Below are 25396 nucleotides of genomic sequence, written 5' to 3' on the forward strand. Positions count from 1 at the left end.
GGACTTCCAGTAGTGTGTTGAAGAGGAGTGGTAAGAGTGGGCACCCTCGTCTTCTTCCAGTTCTTAGAGAGAATGCTTTCAACTTTTCCCCATTCAGTATTATGTTGGCTATGGGTTTGTCATAGATGGCTTTTATTGCATTGACATATGTTCCTTGTATGCCAGTTTTGCTGAGAGTTTTAATCATAAAAGGATGCTGGATTTTGTCAAATGCTTTTTCTGCATCTATTGAGATGATCATGTGACTTTTGTTTTTAATTCTGGTTATGAGATGTATCACATTTATTGACTTGCTTATGTTAAACCATTCCTGCATCCCTGGTATGAAACCCACTTGATCATAGTGGATTATCTTTTTGATATGTTGTTGGTTTGGGTTCACTGTATTTTGTTCAAGATTTTAGAGTCTATGTTCATCAGGAATATCAATCTGTAGTTTTCTCTTTTGATTATGTCCTTTCCTGGTATGGGTATTAGGGTGACGCTGGCTTCATAGAAAGAATTAGAGAGAGTTTCTTCTTTCTCTATTTGTGGAATAGTGTCAAAAAGATTGGTATTAATTCTTTGAATTTCTGGTAGAATTCTGCCAGGAATCCCTCTGGTCCTGGACTTTTTTTAGTTGGCAATTTTTAAAATACTATTTCAATCTCACTGCTTATTATTGATATATCTGTTCAGGGTATCTAACTCTTCCTGATTTAATCTAGGAGTGTTGTATTTTTACAGGAATTTATCCAACTCTTCTAGGTTTTCTAGTTTATGTGCATAAAGGTGTTCATAGCAGCCTTGGATGATATTTTGTATTCCAGTAATGTCAGTTGTAACATCCCCTCTTTCGTTCCTTATTGAGCCAACTTGGATTTTCTCTATTCTTTTCTTTGTTAATCTTGCTAATGGTCTAAGAATTTTATTTACCTTTTCAAAAAGCCAGCTTTTTTGTTTCATTTATCTTTTGTATTTTTTTTTTGTTTGTTTGTTTCAATTTCATTTTGTTCTGATCTGGGTTATTTTCTTGCTTTTGCTGGGTTTGGGTTTGGTGTGTTCTCGTTTCTCTAGTTTCTTGAGGTGTGACCTTAGAATGTCAGTTTGTGCTCTTTCACTCTTTTCGATGTAGGCATTTAGGGCTATCAACCTTCCTCTTAGCACTGCGTTTGCTGTATCTCGGAGGTTTTGATAGGTTGTCTCATTATTGTCAATCAGTTTAAAGAATGTTTTTTTCTTTTATAGAAGCTTTTTAATGATAATTTTACTTATATTTTTTGTTATACTTTAAGATCTGGGATACATGTGCAGAATGTGCAGGTTTGTTACACAGGTATACATGTGCCATGGTGGTTTACTGCACCCATCAACCCATCATCTAGGTTTTAAGCCTAGCATGCATTAGGTATTTTTCTCAGTGCTCTCCCCTCCCCTTGTCTCTCACTCCCTGACAGGCCCTGGTGTGTGATGCTCCCCTCCCTGTGTCCATGTCTTTCCATTGTTCAACTCCTAATTATGAGTCAGAACATGTGGTGTTTGGGTTTCTGTACCTTTGTTAGTTTGCTGAGAATGATGGTTTCCAGCTTCATCCATGTCCCTGCAAAGGACATGAACTTATTCTTTCTTGTGGCTACATAGTATTCCAGGGTATATATGTGCCACATTTTCTTTATCCAATCTATCATTGATGAGCATTTGGGTTGGTTCCAAGTCTTTGCTATTGCTAACAGTGCTGCAATAAACATACTTGTACATGTGTCTTTATAGTAAAATAATTTCTAATCATTTGAGTATATACCCAGTAATGGGATTGCTGGTCAAATAATATTTCTAGTTTTAGGTCCTTGAGGAATCATCACATTGTCTTCCACAATTGTTGAACTAATTTACACCCCCACCAACAATGTAAAACCATTCCTATTTCTGTACATCCTCTCCAACATCTGTTGTTTCCTGACTTTTTAATGATCAGCATTCTAACTGGTGTGAGATGGTATCTCATTGTGGTTTTGATTTGCATTTCTCTAATGACCAGTGATGATGAGCTTTTTATCATATGTTTGTTGGCCACATAAATGTCTTCTTTTGAGAAGTGTCTGTTCATATCCTTCACCCACTTTTTGATGGGGTTGTTTTTTTTTTAATAAATTTGTTTAAGTTCTTTATAGATTCTGGATATTAGAACTTTGTTAAATGGATAGATTGCAAAAATTTTCTCCTATTCTGTAGGTTGCCATTCTCTCTGATGATAATTTCTTTTGCTGTGCAGAAGCTCTTTAGTTTAATTATATCCCATCTGTCAATTTTGGCTTTTGTTGCAATTGTTTTTGGTGCTTTAGTCATGAAATCTTTTCCCATGCCTATGTCCTGAATGGTACTGCCTAGGTTTCTTCTAGACTTTTTATGGTTTTAGGTTTTAGGTTTTAGGTTTAAATCTTTTTTTTTTTTTTTTTTTTTTTTTTTTTTTTGAGACGGAGTTTCACTCTTGTTGCCCAGGCTGGAGTGCATAGTGCAATCTCAGCTCACCGCAACCTCTGCTTGCCAGGTTTAAGCGATTCTCCTGTCTCAGCCTCCTGAGTAGTTAGGATTGCAAGCATCTGCCACCATGCCCGGTTAATTTTGTATTTTTTATTAGAGACGGAGTTTCTACACTTTGGTCAGGCTGGTCTTCAATTCGCAACCTCAGGTGATCCCCCCGCTTTGGCCTCCCAAAGTGCTGGGATTACAGGCATGAGCCACCGTGCCTGGCCACATTTAAGTCTTTAATCCATCTTGAGTTAATTTTTGTATAAGGTGTAAGGAAGGGTCCAGTTTCAGTTTTCTGTATATGGCTAGCCAGTTTTCCCAGCACCATTTATTAACTAGGGAATTCTTTTCCCATTGCTTGTTTTTGTCAGGTTAGTTGAAGATCAGATGGTTGTAGATGCATGGTGTTATTTCTGAGGTCTCTGTTGTGTTCCATTGGTCTATATATCTGTTTTGGTACCAGTACCATGCTGTTTTGTTACTATAGACTTGCAGTATAGTTTGAAGTCAGGTAGCATGATTCCTCCAGCTTTGTTCTTTTTGCTTAGGATTGTCTTGGCTATACAAGCTCTTTTTTGGTTCTATATGAAATTTAAAGTAGTTTTTTCTAGTTCTGTGAAGAAAGTCAATGGTAGCTTGATGGGAATGGCACTGACTCTATAAATTACTTTGGACAGTATGGCCGTTTTCACAATATTGATTCTTCCTATCCATGAACATGGAATGTTTTTCCATTTGTTATTGTCCTCTCTTATTTCTATGAGCAGTGGTTTGTAGTTCTCCTTGAAGAGGTCCTCTGCATCCTTTGTAAGTTCTGTTCCTAGGTATTTTATTTTCTTTACAGCATTTGCAAATGGGAGTTCACTCATGATTTGGCTCTCTGTTTGTCTATTATTGGTGTATAGGAATGCTTGTAATTTTTGCACATCAGTTTTGTATCCTAAGATTCTGCTGAAGTTGCTTATCAGCTTAAGGAGATTTGGAGCCCAGACGATGGGGTTTTCTAAATATACAATCATGTCATCTGCAAACAGAGACAATTTGACTTCCTCTCTTCCTATTCAAATACACTTTATTTCTTTCTCTTGCCTGATTGCCCTGGCCAGAACTTCCAATACTATGTTGAATAGGAGTGGTGAGAGAGGGCATCCTTGCCTTCTGCTGGCTTTCAAAGGGAATGCTTCCAGATTTTGCCCATTCAGTATGATATTGGCTATGGGTTTGTATAAATAGCTCTTATTATTTTGAGATATGTTTCAGCAATACCTGTTTATTGAGTGTTTTTAGCATGGAGAGGTGCTGAATTTTATCTAAGGCCTTTTCTGCATCTATTGAGATAATCTTGTGTTTTTTTTTCTTGGTTTGTTTATGTGTTGGATTACATTTATTGATTTGCATATGTTGAACCAGACTTGCATCCCAGGGATGAAGGTTACTTGATTGTAGAGGATAAGCTTTTCACTGTGCTGCTGGATTTGGTTTTCCAGTATTTTATCGAAGATTTTTGCATCAATTTTCATGAAGGATATTGGCCTGAAATTTTCTTTTTTGGTTGTATCTCTGCCAGTGTTTGATATCTGGCCTCTTAAAATGAGTTAGGGAGGAGTCTCTCTTTTTCTATTATTTGGAATGGTTTCAGAAGGAATGGTACCAGCTCCTCTTTGTACCTTTGGTAGAATTTGGCTGTGAATCCATCTGGTCCTGGGCTTTTTTTTTTTTGGTTGGTAGGCTATTAATTGCTGCCTCAGAACTTGTTATTGGTCTATTCAGGGATTCAACTTCTTCCTGGTTTAGTCCTGGGAGGGTTTATGTATCCAGGAATTTATCCTTTTCTTCTAGATTTTAAAGTTTATTTGCATAGAGGTGTTATAGTATTCTCTGATGGTAGTGTGTATTTCTGTGGGATCACTAGTGAGATCCCATTTATCATTTTTTATTGTGTCTATTTTATTCTTCTCTCTTTTCTTCTTTATTAGTCTGGCTAGCAGTCTATTTTGTTAATTTTTTTCAAAAAACCAGTTTCTGGATTCATTGAGTTTTTTGAATGATTTTTCATGTTTCTATCTCCTTCAGTTCTGCTCTGATCTTAGTTATTTATTGTCTTCTGCTAGCTTTTGAATTTGTTTCTAGCTTTTGAATTTTGAACTTGCTTCTCTAGTTTTTTTTTATTGTGATGTTAGGGTGTCAATTTTACATCTTCCTCAGTTTCTCCTGTGGGCATTTAGTGCTATAAATTTTCCTCTTAATATTGATTTAGCTGTGTCCAAGAGATTCTGGTACATTGTGTGTTTGTTCTCATTGGTTTCAAACAACTTATTCATTTCTGCCTTAATTTTGTTGTTTATCCAGTAGTCATTAGGGAGCAGGTTGGTCAGTTTCCATGTCATTGTGCAGTTCCGAGTGAGTTTCTTAATCCTGAGTTCTAATTTGATTGCACTGTGATCTGAGAGACAGTTCATTATGATTTCCATTCTTTTGCATTTGCTGAGGAGTGGTTTACTTCCATTTATCTGGTTGATTTTAGAATAAGTGCTATGTGGTGCTGAGAAGAATGTATATTCTGTTGATTTGGGGTGGAGAGTTCTGTAGACATATATTAGGTCCACTTGGTCCAGAGCTGAGTTCATGTCCTGAATATTATTTTTAATATTTTGACTCATTAATCTGTCTAATATGACAGTGGGGTATTAAAGACTCCCTCTGTTATTGTGTGGGAGCCAAAGTCTCTTTGTAGGTCTCTAAGAATTTGCTTTATGAATCTTGGTGCTCCTATATTGGGTGCATATATATTTAGGTAGTTAGCTCATCTTGTTTCATTGATCCCTTTACCATTATGTAATGCCCTTCTTTGTCTTTTTTGATCTTTGTTGGTTTTAAGTCTATTTTATCAGGGACTAGGATCATAACCCCTGCTTGTTTTTTGCTTTCCATTTACTTGATAAATATTCCTCCATCCCTTTATTTTGAGCCCATGTGTGTCTTTGCAAGTGAGATGGATCTCCTGAATACAGCACACAGATGGGTCTTGACTCTTTATCCAATTTTCCAGTCTTTGTCTTTTAACTGGTGCATTTAGTCCACTAATATTTAAGGTTAATATTGTTATATGTAAAGTTGATCCTTTCATCATGATGCAAGCTGGTTATTTTCCACATTAGTTGATGCAATTTCTTCATAGTGTCATTGGTCTTTATATTTTGGTGTGTTTTCATAGTGGCTTTTACCAGTTTTTTCTTTCCATATTTAGTGCTTCCTTCAGGAACTTTTGTAAGGCAGGCCTGGTGGTGACAAAATCCCTCAGCATTTGCTTGTCTATAAAGGATTTTATTTCTCCTTCACTTATGAAGCTTAGTTTGGCTGGATATGAAATTCTGGGTTGAAATTTATTTTCTTTAAAAATGTTGAATATTGGCCCTCACTGTCTTCTGCCCTGTAGGGTTTCTGCAGAGAGATCTGCTATAAGTCTGATGGGCTTTCCTTTGTAGGCAACCTGACTTAATTGACAGGAGTCGTGATAATTTGCAGGAGAAAAGGCATCCTGGTTTTTGGAATTTTCAGCATTTTTGCACTGGTTTTTCCTCACCTTCATGAATTTATCTACCTTTGATCTTTGATGCTTAGGACCTTTGGATAGGGTTTTGTGTGGGCATCCTTTTTGTTAATGTTGATGTTATTGCTTCTGTTTGTTAGTTTTCCTTCTAACAGTTAAGACCCTCTTCTGCAGGTCTGCTGGAATATGTTGGAGGTCCACTCCAATCCCTGTTTGTGTGGGTATCACCAGCAGAGGCTGCAGAACAGCAAAGATTGCTGCTGGCTCCTTCCTCTGGAAGCTTTGTCCCAGAGGGGCACCTGCTTGATGCCAGCCAGAACTCTCCTATATGAGGTGCTTATCAACTCCTGCTGGGAGATATCTCCCAGTCAGGGGTCACAGGGGTTAGCGAGCCTCTTAAGAAGACAGTCTGTGTCTTAGCAGAGTTCAAGCACTGTGCTGGGATGTCCACTGCTTTTTTCAGAGCTGACAGGCAGGAATGTTTAAGTCTGCTGAAGTTGAGCCCACAGTTACCCCTTCCCCCAGGTGCTCTCTCCCAGGGAGATGGGAGTTTCATCTATAAGCCCCTGCCTTGGGCTGTTGTCTTTCTTTCAGAAATGCACTGCCCAGTGAGAAGGAATCTAGAGAGGCAGTCTGGCCACAGCTGCTTTGCCACCCTGTGGTGAATTCTGCAAAGTCCAAACTTCCTGGTGGCTTCCTTAACACTGTGAGGGGAAAACCGCCTATTCTAGCATCAGTAATGGTGGATGCCCCTCCCCCCACCAAGCTCAGTGGTCACTGGTCAACTTCAAACTGCTGTGCTAGCAGTGAGAATTTCAAGCCAGTGTTTCTTAGTTTACTGGACTCCATGGGAGTGGGACCCACTGAGCGAGACCACTTGGCTCCCTGGCTTCAGCCCCCATTCCAGGAGAGTGAAAAGTTATGTCTCACTGGGGTTCCAGGTGCCACTAAAAAAAAAACCTTCTGCAGCTAGCTAAGTGTCTGCTCAAACAGCCACCCAGTTTTGTGCTTGAAGCTCAGAGCCCCGGTGATGTAGGCACATGAGGGAATCTCCTGGTCTGTGTGTTGCAAAAACCATGGGGGAAGTGTAGTATCTGGGCCCGACAGCACAGTCCCTCATGGCTCCCCTTGGCTAGAGGATGGATGTCCCCAGCCCCTTGCACTTTCCTGGTGAGGCAACACCCCACCCTGCTTCTGCTCACCCTCCATGGTCTGCACCCACAGCCTAACCAATCCGAATGAGATGAACTGGGTACCTCAGTTGGAAATGCAGAAATCACCTGCCCTCTATGTTGGTCTCACTGGGAGCTGCAGACAGGAATTGTTCCTATTTGGCCATCTTGGTTAGACTCCTCAAAGAATTTTTTAATTTCCAATTTGATTTCATTTTTGATACAATGATCATTGAGGAGCAGGTTAATTTCTATGTATTTGCATGGTTTTAAAGATTCCTTTTGGAGTTGATTTCCAGTTTTATTCCACTGTGGTCTAAGAAAGTGCTTCATATAATTTCAGTGTTCTTTAATTTATTGAGGATTGTTTTGTGGCCTATCATATGGTCTGTCTTAGAGAAAGTTCCAAGTGCTGTTGAATAGAATGTGTATTCTATGGTTGTTGGATGAAATGTTCTGTACATATCTGTTAAGTCCATTTGTTCCAAGGTATAGTTTAAATCTATTGTTTCTTTGTCAACTTTCTGTCTTGATGACCTGTCCAGTGCTGTCAGTGGAGTATTGAAGTCCCCCAGTATTACCGTATTGTTGTCTATCGTATTTCTTAGGTCTATTAGTAACAGTTTTATAAATCTGGAAGCTCCAGTGTTAGGTGCATATATGTTTAGGATTGTGATATTTTCCTGTTGGACAAGGCCTTTTACTATTATGTGATGTCCCTCTTTGTCTCTTTTAATTGGTGTTGCTTTAAAGTTTGTTTTGTTTGATATAAGAATAACTAGCCCTGCTTCCTTTTGGTGTCCATTTGCATGAAATGCCTTTCCACCCTTTACTTAAGTGTATCTGAGTCCTTATGAGTTAAGTGAGTCTCCTGAAAGCAGAAAATAGTTGGTTGGTGAGTTCTTTTATCCATTCTGTAGTTCTGTATCTTTAAAGTGGAGCATTTTGGTCATTTGCATTCAGTGTTCTATTTTTGTGCTGGTTATTCTGCTACTGGGAGGTAGTGCTTTCCAGAGAGCATCAACTGTGGTAGTATGAAGAGGAACAAGCAGTGGTCAAGGCCCTAGAACTCCCAAGAGTATATGCCCTTTGTCTTCAGCTACCAGGGAGGGTAGGGAAGGCCCATCAGGTGGGGGCAGAGCTAGGCATGTCTGAGCTGAAAATCTCTTTGGGCAGGTTTTGCTGCAGCTGCTATGGGAGATGGGGGGCAAGGTTCCCAGGTCAATGAAGTTGTGTACCTAAAAGGATTATGGCTGCCTCTGCTGTGTTATGCAGGTTGTCAGGGAAGTGAGAGAAAGCTGGCAGTCAGAGGACTCACCCAGCTCCCACACAATCCAAAGGGCCAGTCTCACTCCCCTGTGCCATCCCCAATAGCCCTGAGAGTCTGTTTCCAGGCAGTGAGTGAGCAAGGCTTGAAAACTTGCTCTAGGCTAACCACCTCCCAGCTGCAAAAGAACCAATTATTTCCAAGTTTACCTGGAGATTTCCTTCTCCCTGTGGGGTCCCCACCTTCACACACCACCCTCCCACCCCCCCACCCCCCCCAATCCCCCCCCCCCCCCCCCCCCCCCACAAACTCCCCTCCCACCTCCCCACCCCTACAAACTCCCCTCCTACCCCCTACCCCTCCACCCCTACACCTCTGGCTGACCTTCCAAAATGATCCCTGTGGTGCCAGGCAGGAAAGGCCTGCTTGGAGAACCAGTGAGTTCCCAGGACCTTTTCTGCTCCTCTACCATGGCTCTCTAAATTGCCTCAGCTCCAGGTAAGGTGTGAAACTTCTCGGCAAACTAAACGTTCATTTTCCCCAGTGCGGGTGTGTGTTCAAGAGTGGAAGCATTCCCTTTGAAATCTGGCACTAGACAAGGATGCCCTCTCTCACCACTCCTATTCAATATAGTACTGGAAGTTCTAGCCAGAGCAATCAGGCAAGAAAAATAAATAAAGAGTATTCAAATAGGAAAGGAGGAAGTCAAATTGTCTCTATTTGCAGATGACATGATTGTATATCTAGATGACCCCATTGTCTCAGCCCCAAATCTCCTGAAACTAATAAGCAACTTCAGCAAAGTCTCAGGATACAAAATCAATGTGCAAAAATCACAAGCATTCCTATACACCAATAACAGACTTAAAGAGAGCCACATCAAGAATGAACTGCCATTCACAATTGCTACAAAGACAATAAAATACCTAGGAATACAACTAAGAAGGAACGTAAAGGACCTCTTCAAGGAGAACTACAAGCCACTGCTCAATGAAATAAGAGAGGACACAAACAGATGGAGAAACATTCCATGTTCATGGTTAGGAAGAATCAATATCATGAAAATGGCCATACTGCCCCAAGTAATTTACAGATTCAATGCTATTCCCATCAAGCTACCAATGACCTTCTTCACAGAACTGGAAAAAAACCACCTTAAGCTTCATTTGGAACCAAAAGAGAGCCCGTATAGCCAAGTTAATTCTAAGCAAAAAGAACAAAGCAGGAGGCATCACACTACCAGACTTCAAACTATACTACAAGACTACAGTAATCAAAACAGCATGGTACTGGTACCAAAACAGAGATACAGACCAATGGAACAGAACAGAGCCCTCGGAGGCAACACAACATATATACAACCATCCAATCTTTGACAAACCTGACAAAAACAAGCAATGGGGAAAGGATTCCCTGTTTCATAAATGTCATTGGGAAAACTGGCTAGCCATGTGCAGAAAGCAGAACCTGGACCCCTTCCTGACAACTTACACTAAAATTAACTCCAGATGGATTAAAGACTTCAACATAAGACCTAACACTATAAAAACCCTAGAAGAAAATCTAGGCAAAACCATTCAGGACATAGGCATAGGCAAGAACTTCATGACCAAAACACCAAAAGCATTGGCAACAAAAGCCAAAATAGACAAATGGGACCTAATCAAACTCCACAGCTTCTGCACAGCAAAAGAAACAGTCATTAGAGTGAATCGGCAACAAACAGAATGGGAAAAAATTTTTGCAGTCTACCCATCTGACAAAGGGCTGATATCCAGAATTTACAAAGAACTAAAACAGATCTACAAGAAAAAAACAAACGAGCCCATTCAAAAGAGGGCGAAGGATATGAACAGACACTTTACAAAAGAAGACATACATGAGGCCAACAAACATATGAAAAAATGCTCATCATCACTGGTCATTAGAGAAATGCAAATCAAAACTACATTGAGATACCATCTCATGCCAGTTAGAATGGCGATCATTAAAAAATCTGGAGACAACAGATGCTGGAGAGGATGTGGAGAAATAGGAACAGTTTTACACTGTTGGTGGGAGTGTAAATTAGTTCAACCATTGTGGAAGACAGTGTGGTGATTCCTCAAGGACCTAGAAATAGAAATTCCATTTGACCCAGCAATCCCATTACTGGGTATATATCCAAAGGATTATAAATCGTTCTACTATAAGGACACATGCACACGAATGTTCATTGCAGCTCTGTTTACAATAGCAAAGACCTGGAACCAACCTAAATGCCCATCGATGATAGACTGGACAGGGAAAATGTGGTACATATACACCATGGAATATTATGCAGCCATCAAAAATGATGAGTTTGTGTCCTTTGTAGGGACATAGATGAACCTGGAAACCATCATTCTCAGCAAACTGACACAAGAGCAGAAAATCAAACACCACATGTTCTCACTCATAGGCGGGTGTTGAACAATGAGAACACATGGACACAGGGAGGGGAGCACTACACACTGGGGTCCGTTGGGGGGAAATGGGGGAGGGACAGGGAGATGGGGAGGTGGGGAGAGAGCATGGGGAGAAATGCCAGATATAGGTGAAGGGGAGGAAGGCAGCAAATCACACTGCCATGTGTGTAGCTATGCAACAATCTTGCATGTTCTTCACATGTACCCCAAAACCTAAAATGCAATAAGAAAAAAAAGAAGAAGAAGAAGAAGAAAAAAAAAGAGTGGAGGGTCTCCCTTTTTCACTTCCGCTTCCGCAGTTTGGGCACTCACAGTATTTGGGGTGTCTCCCAGGTCCTGCAGGAGCAGAGCAGTCTGCTTCCTTCAAAGGGTCTGTGGGTCCTCTTGGAATTCCTGCTTTGTTCTTCCAGTCATTCTGGAGTTAAAATCCATGATGCAAACCTCCACACGCTGCTCTGTCCATCTGAGTTGGAGCTGCAATCTAGTTCTGCCTCCCATCCACCATGATGATCTCACATTTCTGTGTTTTAATATTCTGCATAGCACTGTAGTGCTAGCTGATGTTTCTCTTCTTTATGTGTTTATTTACTGGTTTAATGCTCAGTTCTCCCCACTAGAATGTAACCTCCATAAGAACACAGCTCTTATCATTGACTGTCTATCCCCAGTGGCAAGAATAGCACTTCAAATACAATAAATACTTGGTAAGTATCGCATTAATGAATGAAATCTCAGGTATGCCTTGCATTGTTTTTAACAATTTCCAGGTGAGTGTGACTTCAACAGTCTAGAACGCACTGGAGTGATACCTGCATTGTGACTGTCACTATGCTGGAATATGGAAGGTGGTAAGAAGTGACCTTGAAAAGTACAGAACTAGGCCAGACAAATAAGGCATTGCTCTCTTCAGCTTTGCCTTTAAGCACTCTGTTTCCAAGACCCAGAATATGCTCTCCCCAACATCCCTAAGCTATTGAGTTCAGGTATCATCTTTAATAACTACAGACATTAAGGGCAATTATTTTGAATTACTTATTTTCTTTTCCCCAGTCTCAAATATTGTCTTACATACAATAGATACTCAATAAATGTTTCTTGAATTGTATTGCTCAGAGATTTACTCTAGCCTGCTGGACTTCCTGGTGTTCTCTACTATAACTTACATAATGCTAATATTAGCTGAGGAGAGCAAAGATCACCTGGTGGTTAGCAAGCAGACCATCTGGAGGCAAAACTCCTTTTCTGAGGAATTCAGAAGGAATTACATGTCCTTACTGTCTAAAGCTGGCATCTGGTACCAGGCTTCTTTCCCAAAAACGTATAAGTAACTAGAATTTCTGTACACCTTCAGACTGCATGCATGTCAAAACTCATTGTGCAATTCTTATTGACATTAAGGCACCAAAATATCTGCAAATGTAATTATGTATCATGACCTATGTGACTCATATCATTCAAATTACCCTTAAGCTTCTGCTTGAAGGTCCATAAAAACCCCTAAGGAAAATCCCCTGTAGCACCCTCAGTTCTCTCTTGTTGAAGTCCCTGCTGCACTCTGCTACAGTGTTCTTTCCATCTAACACAGATTTCCTTTTCAAACCTATACTGTTGTTGGTAAATTTTTTTTATCACCCTCGTTTTACAAGCCAATCACTTTTCATGGCGAGGCTCTGACACCTTGCCTGGCATTAGCTATCATTTACTTAATACATACCATGTGCCAGGTACTATGCTAAATCCTTACCTATAGGGGTTTGGGCCATGATCCCAAATGTTGAAATCCCAAAAGACCAAAATTCTAAAAAAATAGTTCTAAAAATTTTTTTTAAGTTCTTTAAAGGCATGTACACTTTTAAAAGATTTATTTGTGAAACATATTAGTGAGGTACAGTGGTTCAGGCCGGTCCTCCCATCACTTTGGGAGGCCAAAGCGGGGGAAATCACTTGAGCCCAGGAGTTCACCATCAGCCTGGGCAAAATAGTGAGACCTCGTCTTTACAAAAAATAAAAAAATAGCCCAGTGCAGTGGCATGCACCTGTAGTCCCAGTGACTGGGGAGGCTGAAGTGGCAAGATAGCTTGAGCCTGGGAGGTCAAGACTGCAGTGAACAGGAGCAAGACTGCACTCCACCACACTCCATCCTGGATGACAGAGAGAGACATCGTCTCTTAAAAACAATAACAATAAAACAAACAAACAAAACAAACAAAAATGATAGAACACTTTATAGGCCACTTTACACAATAAAATAGGCAATAATAATGAAGTGGAAAATTTTGCCCAGGATTTTGTCAGCACGTACTCAGCAACTGTCCCTATTCTAAAACTGCCTCTGTTTTTGTTAGTAACTGCCTCTTTCTGGTTCTGTACCTCAGCTTACTGCTTACTAACGGAAAAGCGTTAAGGAAAACTGCCGCATTGTCTAAAACCTGCTGTGCTGTCTAAAGTTCTGAGTTACTTCCCCTGCCCCTGTACCTATAAAAATTGTGTACTTTTCTTAGCTGGGGTCCAGATTTTTGGATATGAACCCTTCTGGGCCTGCCAGCCTAATAAAGTGTGTTCCTCCAATCCCCTGAGTGCCCCTTGGGTTTCTTGTCAGGCAAAATTTTCCAGAATATTAACATACATATTTTTGCAAGCATAAACACTCAGGTACACTAAGGACAGTCACACAGGTACAATATTTATAAACAGACAAATTATATTCATAAAAAAGTAACCTATACAAATGCAGTCATCTGACATACTTACAAATGGGAGTTAGATGAAATTAACTCCTTGGTCTCATCCAACTATAAAAATTATATGCATCTGTGAGTTTCACACATTTGATTCAGCAATACCATCTAGCCTTTCACACATTTGATTCAGCAATACCATCTGCTTCTGCATTTCTATGTATTTCAAACTGTGGTTATATCAAAACAACATAAAACTGTTTCCATTTCCATAAGTTCTTTTTTGAAATCACATGACTTGATTTGAAATATGAGAAGTAAACTGAAAGAAGCCACATTACGAAAGCCACAGAAGAGAATTACTTCCTTAGATACACTCTGTATATTTCCTAACATTGTTTATATCATTGGTTTAATTACCTATGGGAGGAAAACACTCACTATTAAGAGTATTTCTGAAAAGAGTCACACAATAATCAAATTTTAGGCTATCTAATGGTGGTACTAATCCTAGTATATATTTGAGGAGAAAAGTTAAGCACTAGTCCCTAATATATTTTTTATTTATGAATTTTAGAAATCATAGAATTGAGAAGCATAGAGTGAGGGGAGAAGAGGAAAAACCTGGCTCAAATTCCTTTTTTTAATTGATAAGTTAGCATAAGAAGGAGACCTTAGTTTTTCTTGGTGAAAACCTTTTGTAATCCATTTAACCTCTCTAAGTCTCAGTTTGCTAATCTTCAGAATTAGTGGGTTTGGACCAAGTAATATCTCAAATTGCTTCCAAATCTGTAAATTAACCCCAAGAGTATGAAAGCCTGTCAAAATTCCTTTTAAAATCCCTTTTAAAATGCAGTAGCACGTTTGAAAACTCATCCTTAACCTGCAAAGATCAGTTCTTAGGTTGAAGGTAACAAGCCACAAATGAATTAAGAACTGAAATTTAAGCCTATTTTTAGTAAGACTGCAATCTAGCAGTGAAAGCTTTAAAATTCTAAGTCTAACAAAGACTGGGTAATGGTTTTGATTCCTAAACTTGTCACCACCGAAGCTACACAGTGGTTCTGATGTATTTTCTCCATTGGTAATGAAGAGATGAAGAGGAAAGCAAGCAGGAAAAAAATCAGGACACTGAAGTCAGCACAGAGGAGAATCTAAAAAGATTTCACAGATGAATTAGAGAGAGGAATATAGGAAATGTAGAACTCAGTCAGTAATTGTTCATAAATGCATTACCTTTGTTGGAAGATTTCTTATAATGAGATCCTCTTCTAGGATGTAGTAACAAAGTCTGGTTTTTTCCAACCATTCTACAACCATCATACAAATGCAGATTATTCTGCCTGTCAGTCTTCATCATTCCAAACTGAATAATCCAAATCTCTGGCCTGTCCTCATAAATTCCACTTTAATGCGAAACTCAGTGTTTACGTTTTTCCTTCTAAGTATTTTCTCTCCAGTAAGATTAGATAGCTCATTTCCAGATTCTATTCTGGTCCCTGCCTGATATTTACCACCTCCTTATGTGCCCAACATCATCCATCCATATGCAATATATATCCTAGAGTTGAGGCAGAGTGGGTGCCTGGCAGGATGATCCAATAAAGAGAATTTTTTAAATCAGTGTTTAACAACTGAAACAAGCTTATTAACCTTCAAAATGAAATGACTTTGCTTATGCGATTCTCTGTGTGTGTGTGTGTGTGTCTGTGTGTCTGTGTGTGTGTCTTTCTCTCTCTCCCTTTAGAGGCAGGGTCTCGCTCTGTTGCCCAGGCTGGAATGTGGTGACTATTCACCACTGTGATCATAGCACACTGTAGCCTCGAACTTCTGGGGTCAAGTGATTCTCTGACCTCAGCCTCTCCTCCCACATAGCTAGTGCTACAGGTGTACACCACCAAGCCTGGCCATTTTTTTTTTATTTTGGTCTCTAACTCCTGGCCTCAATTTATCCTCCTGCTTCAGCCTCCCAAAGCACTGGGACTACAGGTGTGAGCCACCGCACCTGGCCACTTACAAATTTTTTTAATGCATCTCAAAATGGAGAAATTATTTGAAGAAGTACTTATCACTCTACCTCTACCCCTATAGCAGTAAATTCCACAGAAAAAGGAACCAAAAAGAGGAAAAGACCTTACCGAGTATTTAAATAGTTCAAGCTTGGGGAGTAGCATCAGCAAGAAAAAAGACAGATAAGATGAAGGCACAGTGTCACTGATTTTGACGGCTGTTCCTAGAGAGAAGATTGGTGGTGTAGAGTCACTTTGGCCTGCTCAAGACCAATCTGGCATGAAGATATAGCTTCAAGGTAAGATTCTTTGGGCTAGCACATTTATCCTAGCGCTATCATCTGAATTGATCCTCTAGGCACATTGTATATCAGCTTCCTGAGGCTCCTGTGGCCTTCCCCTGCACAAGCAGCTTAGTGTTTTCAATTGAATGTGGGGTCTTCCTGAAAGCCCTTTGTGCCAAATGTACTATTACATCAAAGCCACAAAAATAACTATAAATCGGAGAGCTTTGACCAAATAGATGGACATTTAGATTTTTTCAGAAATTCCTGGAGGTACTCGAGAATTCATTACAGATGCTTTAGGGAGGAAAGAAATGCAGCCTGCAGCATTAAAAGGGGGAAATGAGGCTGTTACTGGACTTAATATAACAAGTTGAACAAAATAATAGGTAGAAAAATTATTGAGTACATAATATGTACCCTGAAGAAAGCTAAGTAATTTATACACATTATCTCATTTCGTTCTTATAAAAACTGAGGAGCTTAGCAGGAGAAACAGTCTTACAGAATTAAGTCTAAACTTGCAGAGCTCATAAGTGGTAGAGGTAGGATACAAACCCAGGTCTGCGGGATGCCAGAGTCTGAAATCTGCCCCATTTATTTATTCTCAAGTACTTTACAACCATTTTAAAGGTGTTTAAGGATGAAGAATTCCTAGGAAACTTTATATGATATTCAGAATCACTACTAACGTTGATCAAAAAAGTTTTACTACGATTTTGCCCATGTTCTACATTACTTTCAGATGTCCTTCTAGAGCTCAGATGCACAGTTGAAAAAAAAATATTTCCCATAATTCAGGTACCTAGTTTTTCATATGCACATACATAAAGAGACCACACACACACAACACAGACACACAAACACTACACATAGACACATTCCACAGAAAAACATACAAAGACCAGAGACACATGCATACACAGAGATCACACAAATACATCAAGATACACATACACTGATCACAGACACATCTCTACACACAAGCTCTGGGGATAAAAACACCACAGTGACTTTGATTCCCCAGAACCACCACCAATACAAGACAGCTATGGGTTAATGGGAAAAAGGGACATTATACCATATCAAAGCATAGCAAATAGATTATAATTATTAGACATTTCTATTTTTAAATCCCCTGTGTCATTTCTGCTTCTTGGAATACTTCATTGACCCTTTCTCCTTTTTAGAGCTCCTAACCTCCTGCTGAGTTTTTTCTGTGCTGCCTGTCTTAAAATCATCCTCATTCTTCCACCCTCTTCTTAAGGTCCCAGTGCCCTCACATAGCCTCTCTCTCAAGTTTTCATTCTTTCATTTGCCACTGCCTGTCCATTTCATACCCTGTAGACTCCACTTTTTATTCCCGAAGAAAGACTATTAAGGTATTTTCCTGTAGAATTACTTTTCTACTTTAGAGAAATAGCTTGCAACTCCCTTAGAAGGCAGAATTAACTTAGGAAGTTGTCATTTTAAATAACAGTTATAGCTGGGCAAAGCAGCTCATGCTTCTAACCCTAGCATTTTGGAAGGCTGAGGTGGGAGGATCACTTGAGGCCAGGAGTTTGAAACCAGCCTGGGCATCACAGAGAAACTCTTTTCTCTACAAAAAAATTTAAAATTAGCCAAATGTGGTGCTACACACCTGTGACCCCAGCTATCTGGAGGCTGAGGTGGGAGGACTGATGAAGCCCAGGAGTTCCAGGCTGCAATGAGCTAGGATCGTGCCACTGCACTCCAGCCTGGGTAACAAAGAGAGACCCTGTCTCTAAAAATAAATAAATAAATAAATAAAATAGAAATTATTTTACTTCTCTGTATATGTTCTTAGAATGTTTTTGTTTAGTGAGGGGAAAAGCATCATTAGTAATTTCCATTGCTTTATCCAATTTATCTAAAACCAATTTGCTGATATGACTGTTATAATAGCTATTTTCCAAAATTTTCTCAGGTTTATATTTTTGATACCATGGTATCCATTATTCAAGAAATTGGATATTTTAGATAATCAAACACTCTGATTCATGGAGCATTATTAAAAACACTACATATGAGTTGCCAAGTTTCAAAGAAGTAATATAAAATAGTAGTAGAGTTTCCTACCTGTTACAAAGGAGGCATGGTAGGAAATATTTATGGATAAGACACATAACCCTACAAAACCTCACTTTCCCCTCCATTTAAAGATTTGCTTTGTAGGCTTTGCAAGGAAAAACAGAAATGATTTTTATAGAAAGCTCCTGGCATACCACAAATATTGGATAAATATGAGTTTGGTGACTTTTCTCCCTTTTGTCCCCTCCTCAAGTAACAATGAACTGTTAATATTGCTACATCTGGCCAGGTGTGGTGGCTCATGCCTATAATCCCAGCACTTTGGAAGGCTGAGGCAAGTGGATCACCTGAAGTCAGGAGTTTGAGACCAGCCTGGCCAACACAGTGAAACCCTGTCTCTACCAAAAATACAAAAATTCGCTGGGCGTGGTGGCAAGTGCCTGTAATCACAGCTACTCAGGAGGCTGAGGCAGGAGAATTGATTGAACCCAGGAAGCAGAGGTTGCAGTGAGCTGAGATCATGCCACTGCACTCCAGCCTGGGTGACAGAGCGAGACTCTGTCTCAAATAAAAATTACTACATCTTACAATACACCTCCCTTTTTCGTTGATGAGGCACTTCACAATCTTATGGTGGCTTAGGGCTCACATATGAATAGTAGTTCTTACTGTTATGTGCTGAATATTAGAATGCTAGATAATGGTAGTTACTATATATAATTAGTTCATGAGGGAAATCTAATTATAGAGCCCATGACTATTAATTTGCAACACTGCTATTATTTTTGTTATTCAAGTTCATTTCATTTAGCAACTTTCGTCCTCACCAAGTCAAATCAGACTTATTCTACATTGCCTTATTCAAGAAGTTTTGCCTATCAAAAAGGGTCAGACTTCTGGTTAATGTCCAAGTAGAAGATTTTTGGCCACATGCGGTGACTCACACCTGTAATCCCAACACTTTGGGACACCAAGTGGGAGAATCGCTTGAATCCAGATGTTCAAGACCAGCCTGGGCAACACAGTGAGACCCCGTCTCTACAAAAAAAAAAAAAGACAAAAAAATTAGCGGGGCCTGGTAGGGTGCATCTGTAGTCCCAACTCTTTGGGAGGCTGAGGGAGGAGGATTCCTTGAGCTCAGGAGGTTGAGGCTGAGTGAGCTGTGATCACTCCACTGCCCTCCAGCCTGGGTAACAGAGTGAGACACTGTCTCAGAAAAAAAAATAGACTTTTAACTACCTAATTATTGAACAACTGTCAAAATGTCCCAACATTTACTTCTTTTTCACATTTATTTGGTCTGTATATTTCTACTTTTGATGCTCAGATTCATCTGTTCTTAATTCCTCATTAAAACATAAAAGTGTAGACCTTAGAAAAATATTTGATTTGCAGAAATATTTTGCTTACCACTGTTAAAATATTATCATCTGGACTAGAACTATCACTATGTAAAAAATTACTTTTTTTTTTCTTTTTTTTTTTTTGAGACAGAGTTTCACTCTTGTTACCCAGGCTGGAGTGCAATGGCGCGATCTCGGCTCACCGCAACCTCCGCCTCCTGGGTTCAGGCAATTCTCCTGCTTCAGCCTCCCGAGTAGCTGGGATTACAGGCACATGCCACCATGCCCAGCTAATTTTTTGTAGTTTTAGTAGAGACGGGGTTTCACCATGTTGACCAGGATGGTCTCGATCTCTTGACCTCATGATCCACCTGCCTCGGCCTCCCAAAGTGCTGGGATTACAGGCGTGAGCCACCACGCCCGGCCAAAAAATTACTTTTTAAACTTTCACATTTAACTTTTTCTTTTGCTTTTTCTGGTTATTTTCACTGTTTCTCACTCCACAGGTCATTATGGATCTGATCAACTCTACTGATTACCTGATCAATGCTTCTACTTTAGTAAGAAACAGCACTCAGTTTCTAGCCCCTGCATCAAAAATGATTACTGCCATTACTTTGTTCATTTCAACGATAATTGGCACCATCACCAATGGCCTCTATCTATGGGTGCTAAGATACAAGATGAAACAGACTGTCAATACTCTCTTATTTTTTCATCTCATTCTCTCATATTTTATTTCAACATTGATTATACCATTTATAGCCACCTCCCAACTTCAAGACAATCACTGGCATTTTGGAACTGCCTTGTGCAAGGTCTTCAACAGCATTTTGTCTCTGGGGATGTTCACCTCTGTTTTCTTTCTTTCGGCCATCAGTCTTGATCGTTACCTGCTCACCCTTCACCCAGTGTGGTCCCAGCAGCACCGAACCCCACGTTGGGCTTCCAGCATCATTCTGGGAGTCTGGATCTCAGCAGCTGCCCTCAGCATGCCCTATTTGATTTTCAGAGAGACACATCATGACCATAAAGGAAAGGTGACTTGCCGAAATAACTATGCTGTGTCTACTAACTGGGAAAGCAAGGAGATGCAAACATTAAGGCAATGGATTCATGCAGCCTTTTACATCAGCCGCTTCTTGCTGGGCTTTCTTCTGCCTTTCTTCATCATCATCTTTTGTTATGAAAGAGTAGCCAGCAAGGTGAAAGAGAGGGGCCTGTTTAAATCCAGCAAGCCCTTCAAAGTTATGATGACTGCCATTGTCTCTTTCTTTGTGTGTTGGATGCCCTACCATATATACCAAGGCTTAATTCTCATTAAGAGCCAGTCACTACTTTTAGAGTTGACTCTGATACTTACAGTGCTAACCACTTCTTTCAATGCTATCTTTTCTCCCACACTTTACTTATTTATTGGGGAGAACTTCAAAAAGGTCTTCAAGAAGTCCATTCTTGCTCTGTTTGAGTCAACATTTAGTGAGGATTATTCTGCAGAAAGGACACAAAATCTAAATTCAGTAGCCTAAATTTAAATTCTAGATTCTTAAACAAACATGCACTCTGTCAATTATACCACTAGAGATATACCTTTTGCTTTTGTATGCTGTAGTCCCTGTATTAGAGAGATACTTAGGCTGTACTATAGTTAGATCTCTGAGTAATAAAAGGGCTGCAAGAAACCAAGCAATTTGCAAGATCATGTTGCAAATGTGATTTCTTTTTTTTTTTTTTTTTTTTTTGAGACAGAGTCTTGCTCTGTTGCCCAGGCTGGAGTGCAGTGGCGCAATCTAGGTTCACTGCAAACTCCACCTCCCAGGTTCAAGTGATTCTCATGCCTCAGCTTCCCAAGTAGCTGGGACTATATATGTATACCACCATGCCCAGCTAATTTTTTTGTATTTTTACTAGAGACAGGGTTTCACCGTGTTGTCCAGTCTTGGTCTCAAACTCCTGGCTCCAAGTGATCTGCCCACCTTGACCTCCCAAAGTGCCTGGATTATAGGCATGAGCCACTGCACCTGCCTGTGACAATTTTTACTCATTTTTTATTGTGGAAAAAAATATGTGTAACATAAGATTTACCATTTTCATCATTTTTAGTGAACATTTCAGTGGAATTAATTATATTCATGACATTGTACAACCATCACCACCATCTATTTCCAAAATTTTTCATCACTCTAAGGACAAGCTGTGTGCCCATTAAGTAGTAACTCCCTATTCCTCCTCCCTTTAGTCCCTAGTAATCTCCAGTCTACTTTCTGTCTCTATGAATTTACCTATTCTAGATATCATATATGTGAAATTATACAGTATTTACCCTTTTGTGTCTGACTTCTTCACTCAGCAAAATGTTTTCAAGCTTCATCCATGTTGTTACAGGTATCAGAACTTCATTCTCTTTTTACAGCTAAATTATATTTTATTGTATATACCATAATTTTTAAATCCAGCCATCTGTTGTGTTGTTTCCACCTTTTGACTATGGCCAATAAAGCTACTATTATTGTGAATAAAGCTACTATTAACATTTGTATATAAGTATTTGTGTCAGTCCTTGTTTTCAGTTATTGTAGGTATATACCCAAGGGTGGAACTACCAGGTCAAACTGTAATTTTTTGTTTACCTTTTTGAGAAATCATAAAGCTTTTCAATTTGTACCATGTTATATTCCAGCAATGCATAAAGGTTTTAGTTTCCCCACATTCTTGCCAAAACTTGATATTTTTCTTTTTTTTAATTACACTATAGTCATTCTAGTGGGTTGAGGTGGTACATATGATGCCTAACCTTTGATGGTTTTGTTTCTGTTTTTGTTTTAAGAGTCGGGATCTTACTCTGTCACCCAAGCTGAAGTACAGTGGCACAACCTTGGCTCACAGCAGTCTCAAATTGCTGGGCTCAATCATTCCTCTTGCCTCAGCCTCTGGAGTACCTGAGACTACAGGCACACACTACCATGTCCAGCTAAAACTTTTGATTTTTGAAGCTAGGAATATCAATTGCCAAATATCAATAATATTCATGGATTTGAATTTTCTGTCACAGAATCTTGTAACAAACAGACATTTTGACAGAGCTCCCTCATTATTTAGTAACAACTAAATTATTTAACTGGTATGAATAAAACTTAACATGGAGATGACAAGGCACTCATCTTGTTATATCCATGTTAAAGTAAAAAGACATTTCTACTTTAGTGTTTTAATTATTAAGGCATCTTAAGTGTCTTTTTCTAATATTTATAGAGTAAGCTATCTCCAAAATTTGGGACTAAGATAATGTTCAAGAATCTGCCTATTGTACTAGGCTTAATTTTATAAATGTAATAACAATATTAATTTGTATTCTCTGATTTTTCAAGTTATGCTTCAAGATTTGTGTACTAAGTGACAGCACCTAAGTTATGTAGAACCGCATAGTATTGCTCATCTATTATCTTTGTATTTAGTTAATTCTATCCATCAGTCAATAGATGTCATTCAGTAGGTATTCCTGTCTATTCCAAATCAACTGAACTATCTAGTTAGTGTAACTTATACAATATGGAAATATTTAGGTCATCCCACACTCAGTCCTGAATATACCAGCATGCTTTGTACAAACCATTCAAAACCACAAGCATACAGCCTATGCAGAAATCCTCAAAATGCAAGATATCAATTACAAGGAGTTACAAAAAGAAGAAAATTAATCTTCATGGCTAACTTGTCATGGGGAAAGTGAACAGTAGTTTGATGTCCTAGAAGTCCTGCTAATTGACATGGTATCAGGGCTCCCCTAAGCAATTGGGGGCTTGGTCTCTCTTACTTGGAATGACAAAAAACTTTAAGTAGACAAAAACTTTAATTGCTGGCCCTATTATCAAGCTTTTGAAGCTTGAACAGTTATGTTTTGTTTTTTTTCTTTTTTGGAACAGGAGAGGTAACTTGATGACCAGGCTGTGGCTCTGAGTGGAGCTGCAATGAGAAGGGGATGGTGCTTTTTCTATCCCACACTCTCCCAGGTCCTGACAAACCTACTGAAGTTTTATGATGCAAGATTTAAGAAAGAAAATTATTGAATGGAACATAGGATTCTTTGAAACAAGATTTGGATTTTGGAAATCTAGCAGCTACAGCAAGTGCCTTTTGTCTACCTCCTCAGGCCTGCTACAATAGTAAACAAGGAACATGCCCTGGAAAGCATGGATTTTTGTGGTGTCTGTAAGCCATATGTTGTCATTCCTTACAGCTATCTATGTATGCTTTAAATTGTCTTTTTCATGAGACCTAGTTCAGGGGCTCTTTGAGGTATTTTTGCCATCTTTCTATAAATTGTAAACTCCTTGGGGACAGAAAGAATCCTATCAATTATAATATTTTCTTTTCTATAACATTACACACAATTGATAACCAATAAAAGATATTTAATAAAAGTTGAGTTTTCACAATTATAATATGTAAAGCACCGTATAAATATAAGATATTGAGAGTTTTTTAAAGAAGTCATTTTAAATGTAAGAAAACTGGGTATAATTAAAATTATTCCCAAATGTATTTTTAACTTCTCAGAAAACTAGTTAATTTTTAGAAAACCTACTCATTATAGTTGCATTGATCTCATCAACTTTCTCGCTATTTTGAATTCTCAGGACGCAAGAAGTTTATAAACAAAGAGATGGTGGCTTTCCTCTGTGGAACTGGTATATAGAGACAGCGTTTCAAAACGATGTGCCTATCAACACCAATTATACAAAGCTGCTTCACTATATCAGTATCAAACTGGTTCAAGAACAAAACACAAGAGTGATTAGAGACGCATTTTAATGCCAGCCTAAGTTCTTTCCTCAAGAAGTGGCTCTTTGTTTTGATGAGAAGGATGGGCTGCTTAGATGCTAACATGTGTGAGAGGGGTTAGAGTATAAAGTAGAATGCTGTATACAACACGAATCTGATTCCATATCCCTAAGAAATTGAGGGCAATAGTATTTACCAGTATAGTGTACATACCTGACACTGTGGTAGGCTCTGGGGAAACAAGAGCAAATCTGACACAATCCCTGTCCTAAAGAAGCTTGAAGTCTAATGCAGTGGTTCTGAATTTGGCTCCACATCATAATTATCTGGGATACTTTTTTAAAATGCCAGTTTCTAGGCCTTACCCAAACCAGTTAAAACTAAAATCTCCAGGGTCAGGACCCAGGAATCAGTATTTTTGTTTGTTTCTTGAGACAGTCTCAGTGTTGCCCAGGCTGGGGCGCAGTAATGCAATCTTGGCTCACTACAACCTCTGCCTCCCAGGTTCAAGTGATTCTCGTGCCTCAGCCTCCCTCAGCTGGGATTACAGGCATCCATCACCACGTCCAGCTAATTTTTGTATTTTTAGTAGAGATGGGGTTTTATCATGTTGGCCAGGCTGGTCTTCAACTCCTGACCTCAAGCAGTCCACCCACGTTGGCCTTCCAAAATGCTGGGACTACAGGCGTGAGCCACTGTACCCAGCCAGTAATTTTTTTATTCTCAGATTAAGTCTAAAGTACAATCAGGTTAGAAAACTTCAGCTTAGTAGGAAAGAAAAAGGAGTAAAATGGTAGTTGCCGCCTTCACCAGTCAAAAAATTTTCCTGGATAAGGGACTGAGTCCTGCAGAACAGTGTTAGGCATATAAAGAAGAGGAAGGCAGTTCCTTCAAAGAGAGGAAGCAGAATGATAAATGATACCAAATGCTGCTGCTGCTGCTGTTGAGCCCAAAATATCAGTAATTTGGTTTTGCTAAAACTGCTACTGCCACTGATACCATTTGTGCATTAGGTCTTGAACCACCCTGTTCCTGAAAGCTCTGCCAACAGGACAGAAGTCTCATGCAGAGCTTGTTTATTCACATTGCTCACTTCCAAATTTAGTCTTGCACAAGGAAAGAGGGGAAGCAGATAGTTCTTTCAAAGAAAGGAAGTAAAAGCCCTGGAGAGAAAGACAGAACATTGCTATAAAACCACACTACCCAAACTTCAATATGCAAATGAATCACCTAATAATCTTGTTAAAATGCTGATTTGATTCAGTAAATCTGGAGTAAATATGACTTCAGTAAGTCAGATTCTG

The 25396-nt window shown here is 39.3% G+C and overlaps 1 protein-coding gene across 2 annotated transcripts; it reads left to right on the top strand.

Moving 5' to 3' along the window:
- Window positions 1–15734: 15734 nt before the first annotated feature.
- GPR33 (G protein-coupled receptor 33) lies at window positions 15735–23731 on the top strand. 2 transcript variants are annotated; one of them, XM_032242596.1, is made up of 3 exons: window positions 15745–15930; window positions 19817–20350; window positions 23234–23731. In XM_032242596.1, the coding sequence occupies exons 2-3, from the start codon at window positions 19823–19825 to the stop codon at window positions 23240–23242; spliced, it is 537 nt and encodes a 178-aa protein (XP_032098487.1). In that variant the 5' UTR covers window positions 15745–15930; window positions 19817–19822; the 3' UTR covers window positions 23243–23731. The 2 variants fall into 2 exon arrangements, with proteins under 2 accessions (XP_032098486.1, XP_032098487.1); XM_032242595.1 differs by lacking the exon at window positions 23234–23731 and having other exon boundaries at window positions 15735–15930; window positions 19817–21078.
- Window positions 23732–25396: the final 1665 nt, after the last annotated feature.

This window comes from Sapajus apella, unplaced genomic scaffold, assembly GCF_009761245.1.
Source record: "Sapajus apella isolate SASKATOON/1434 unplaced genomic scaffold, GSC_monkey_1.0 scaffold50, whole genome shotgun sequence".
Classification (NCBI taxonomy): domain Eukaryota; kingdom Metazoa; phylum Chordata; class Mammalia; order Primates; family Cebidae; genus Sapajus; species Sapajus apella.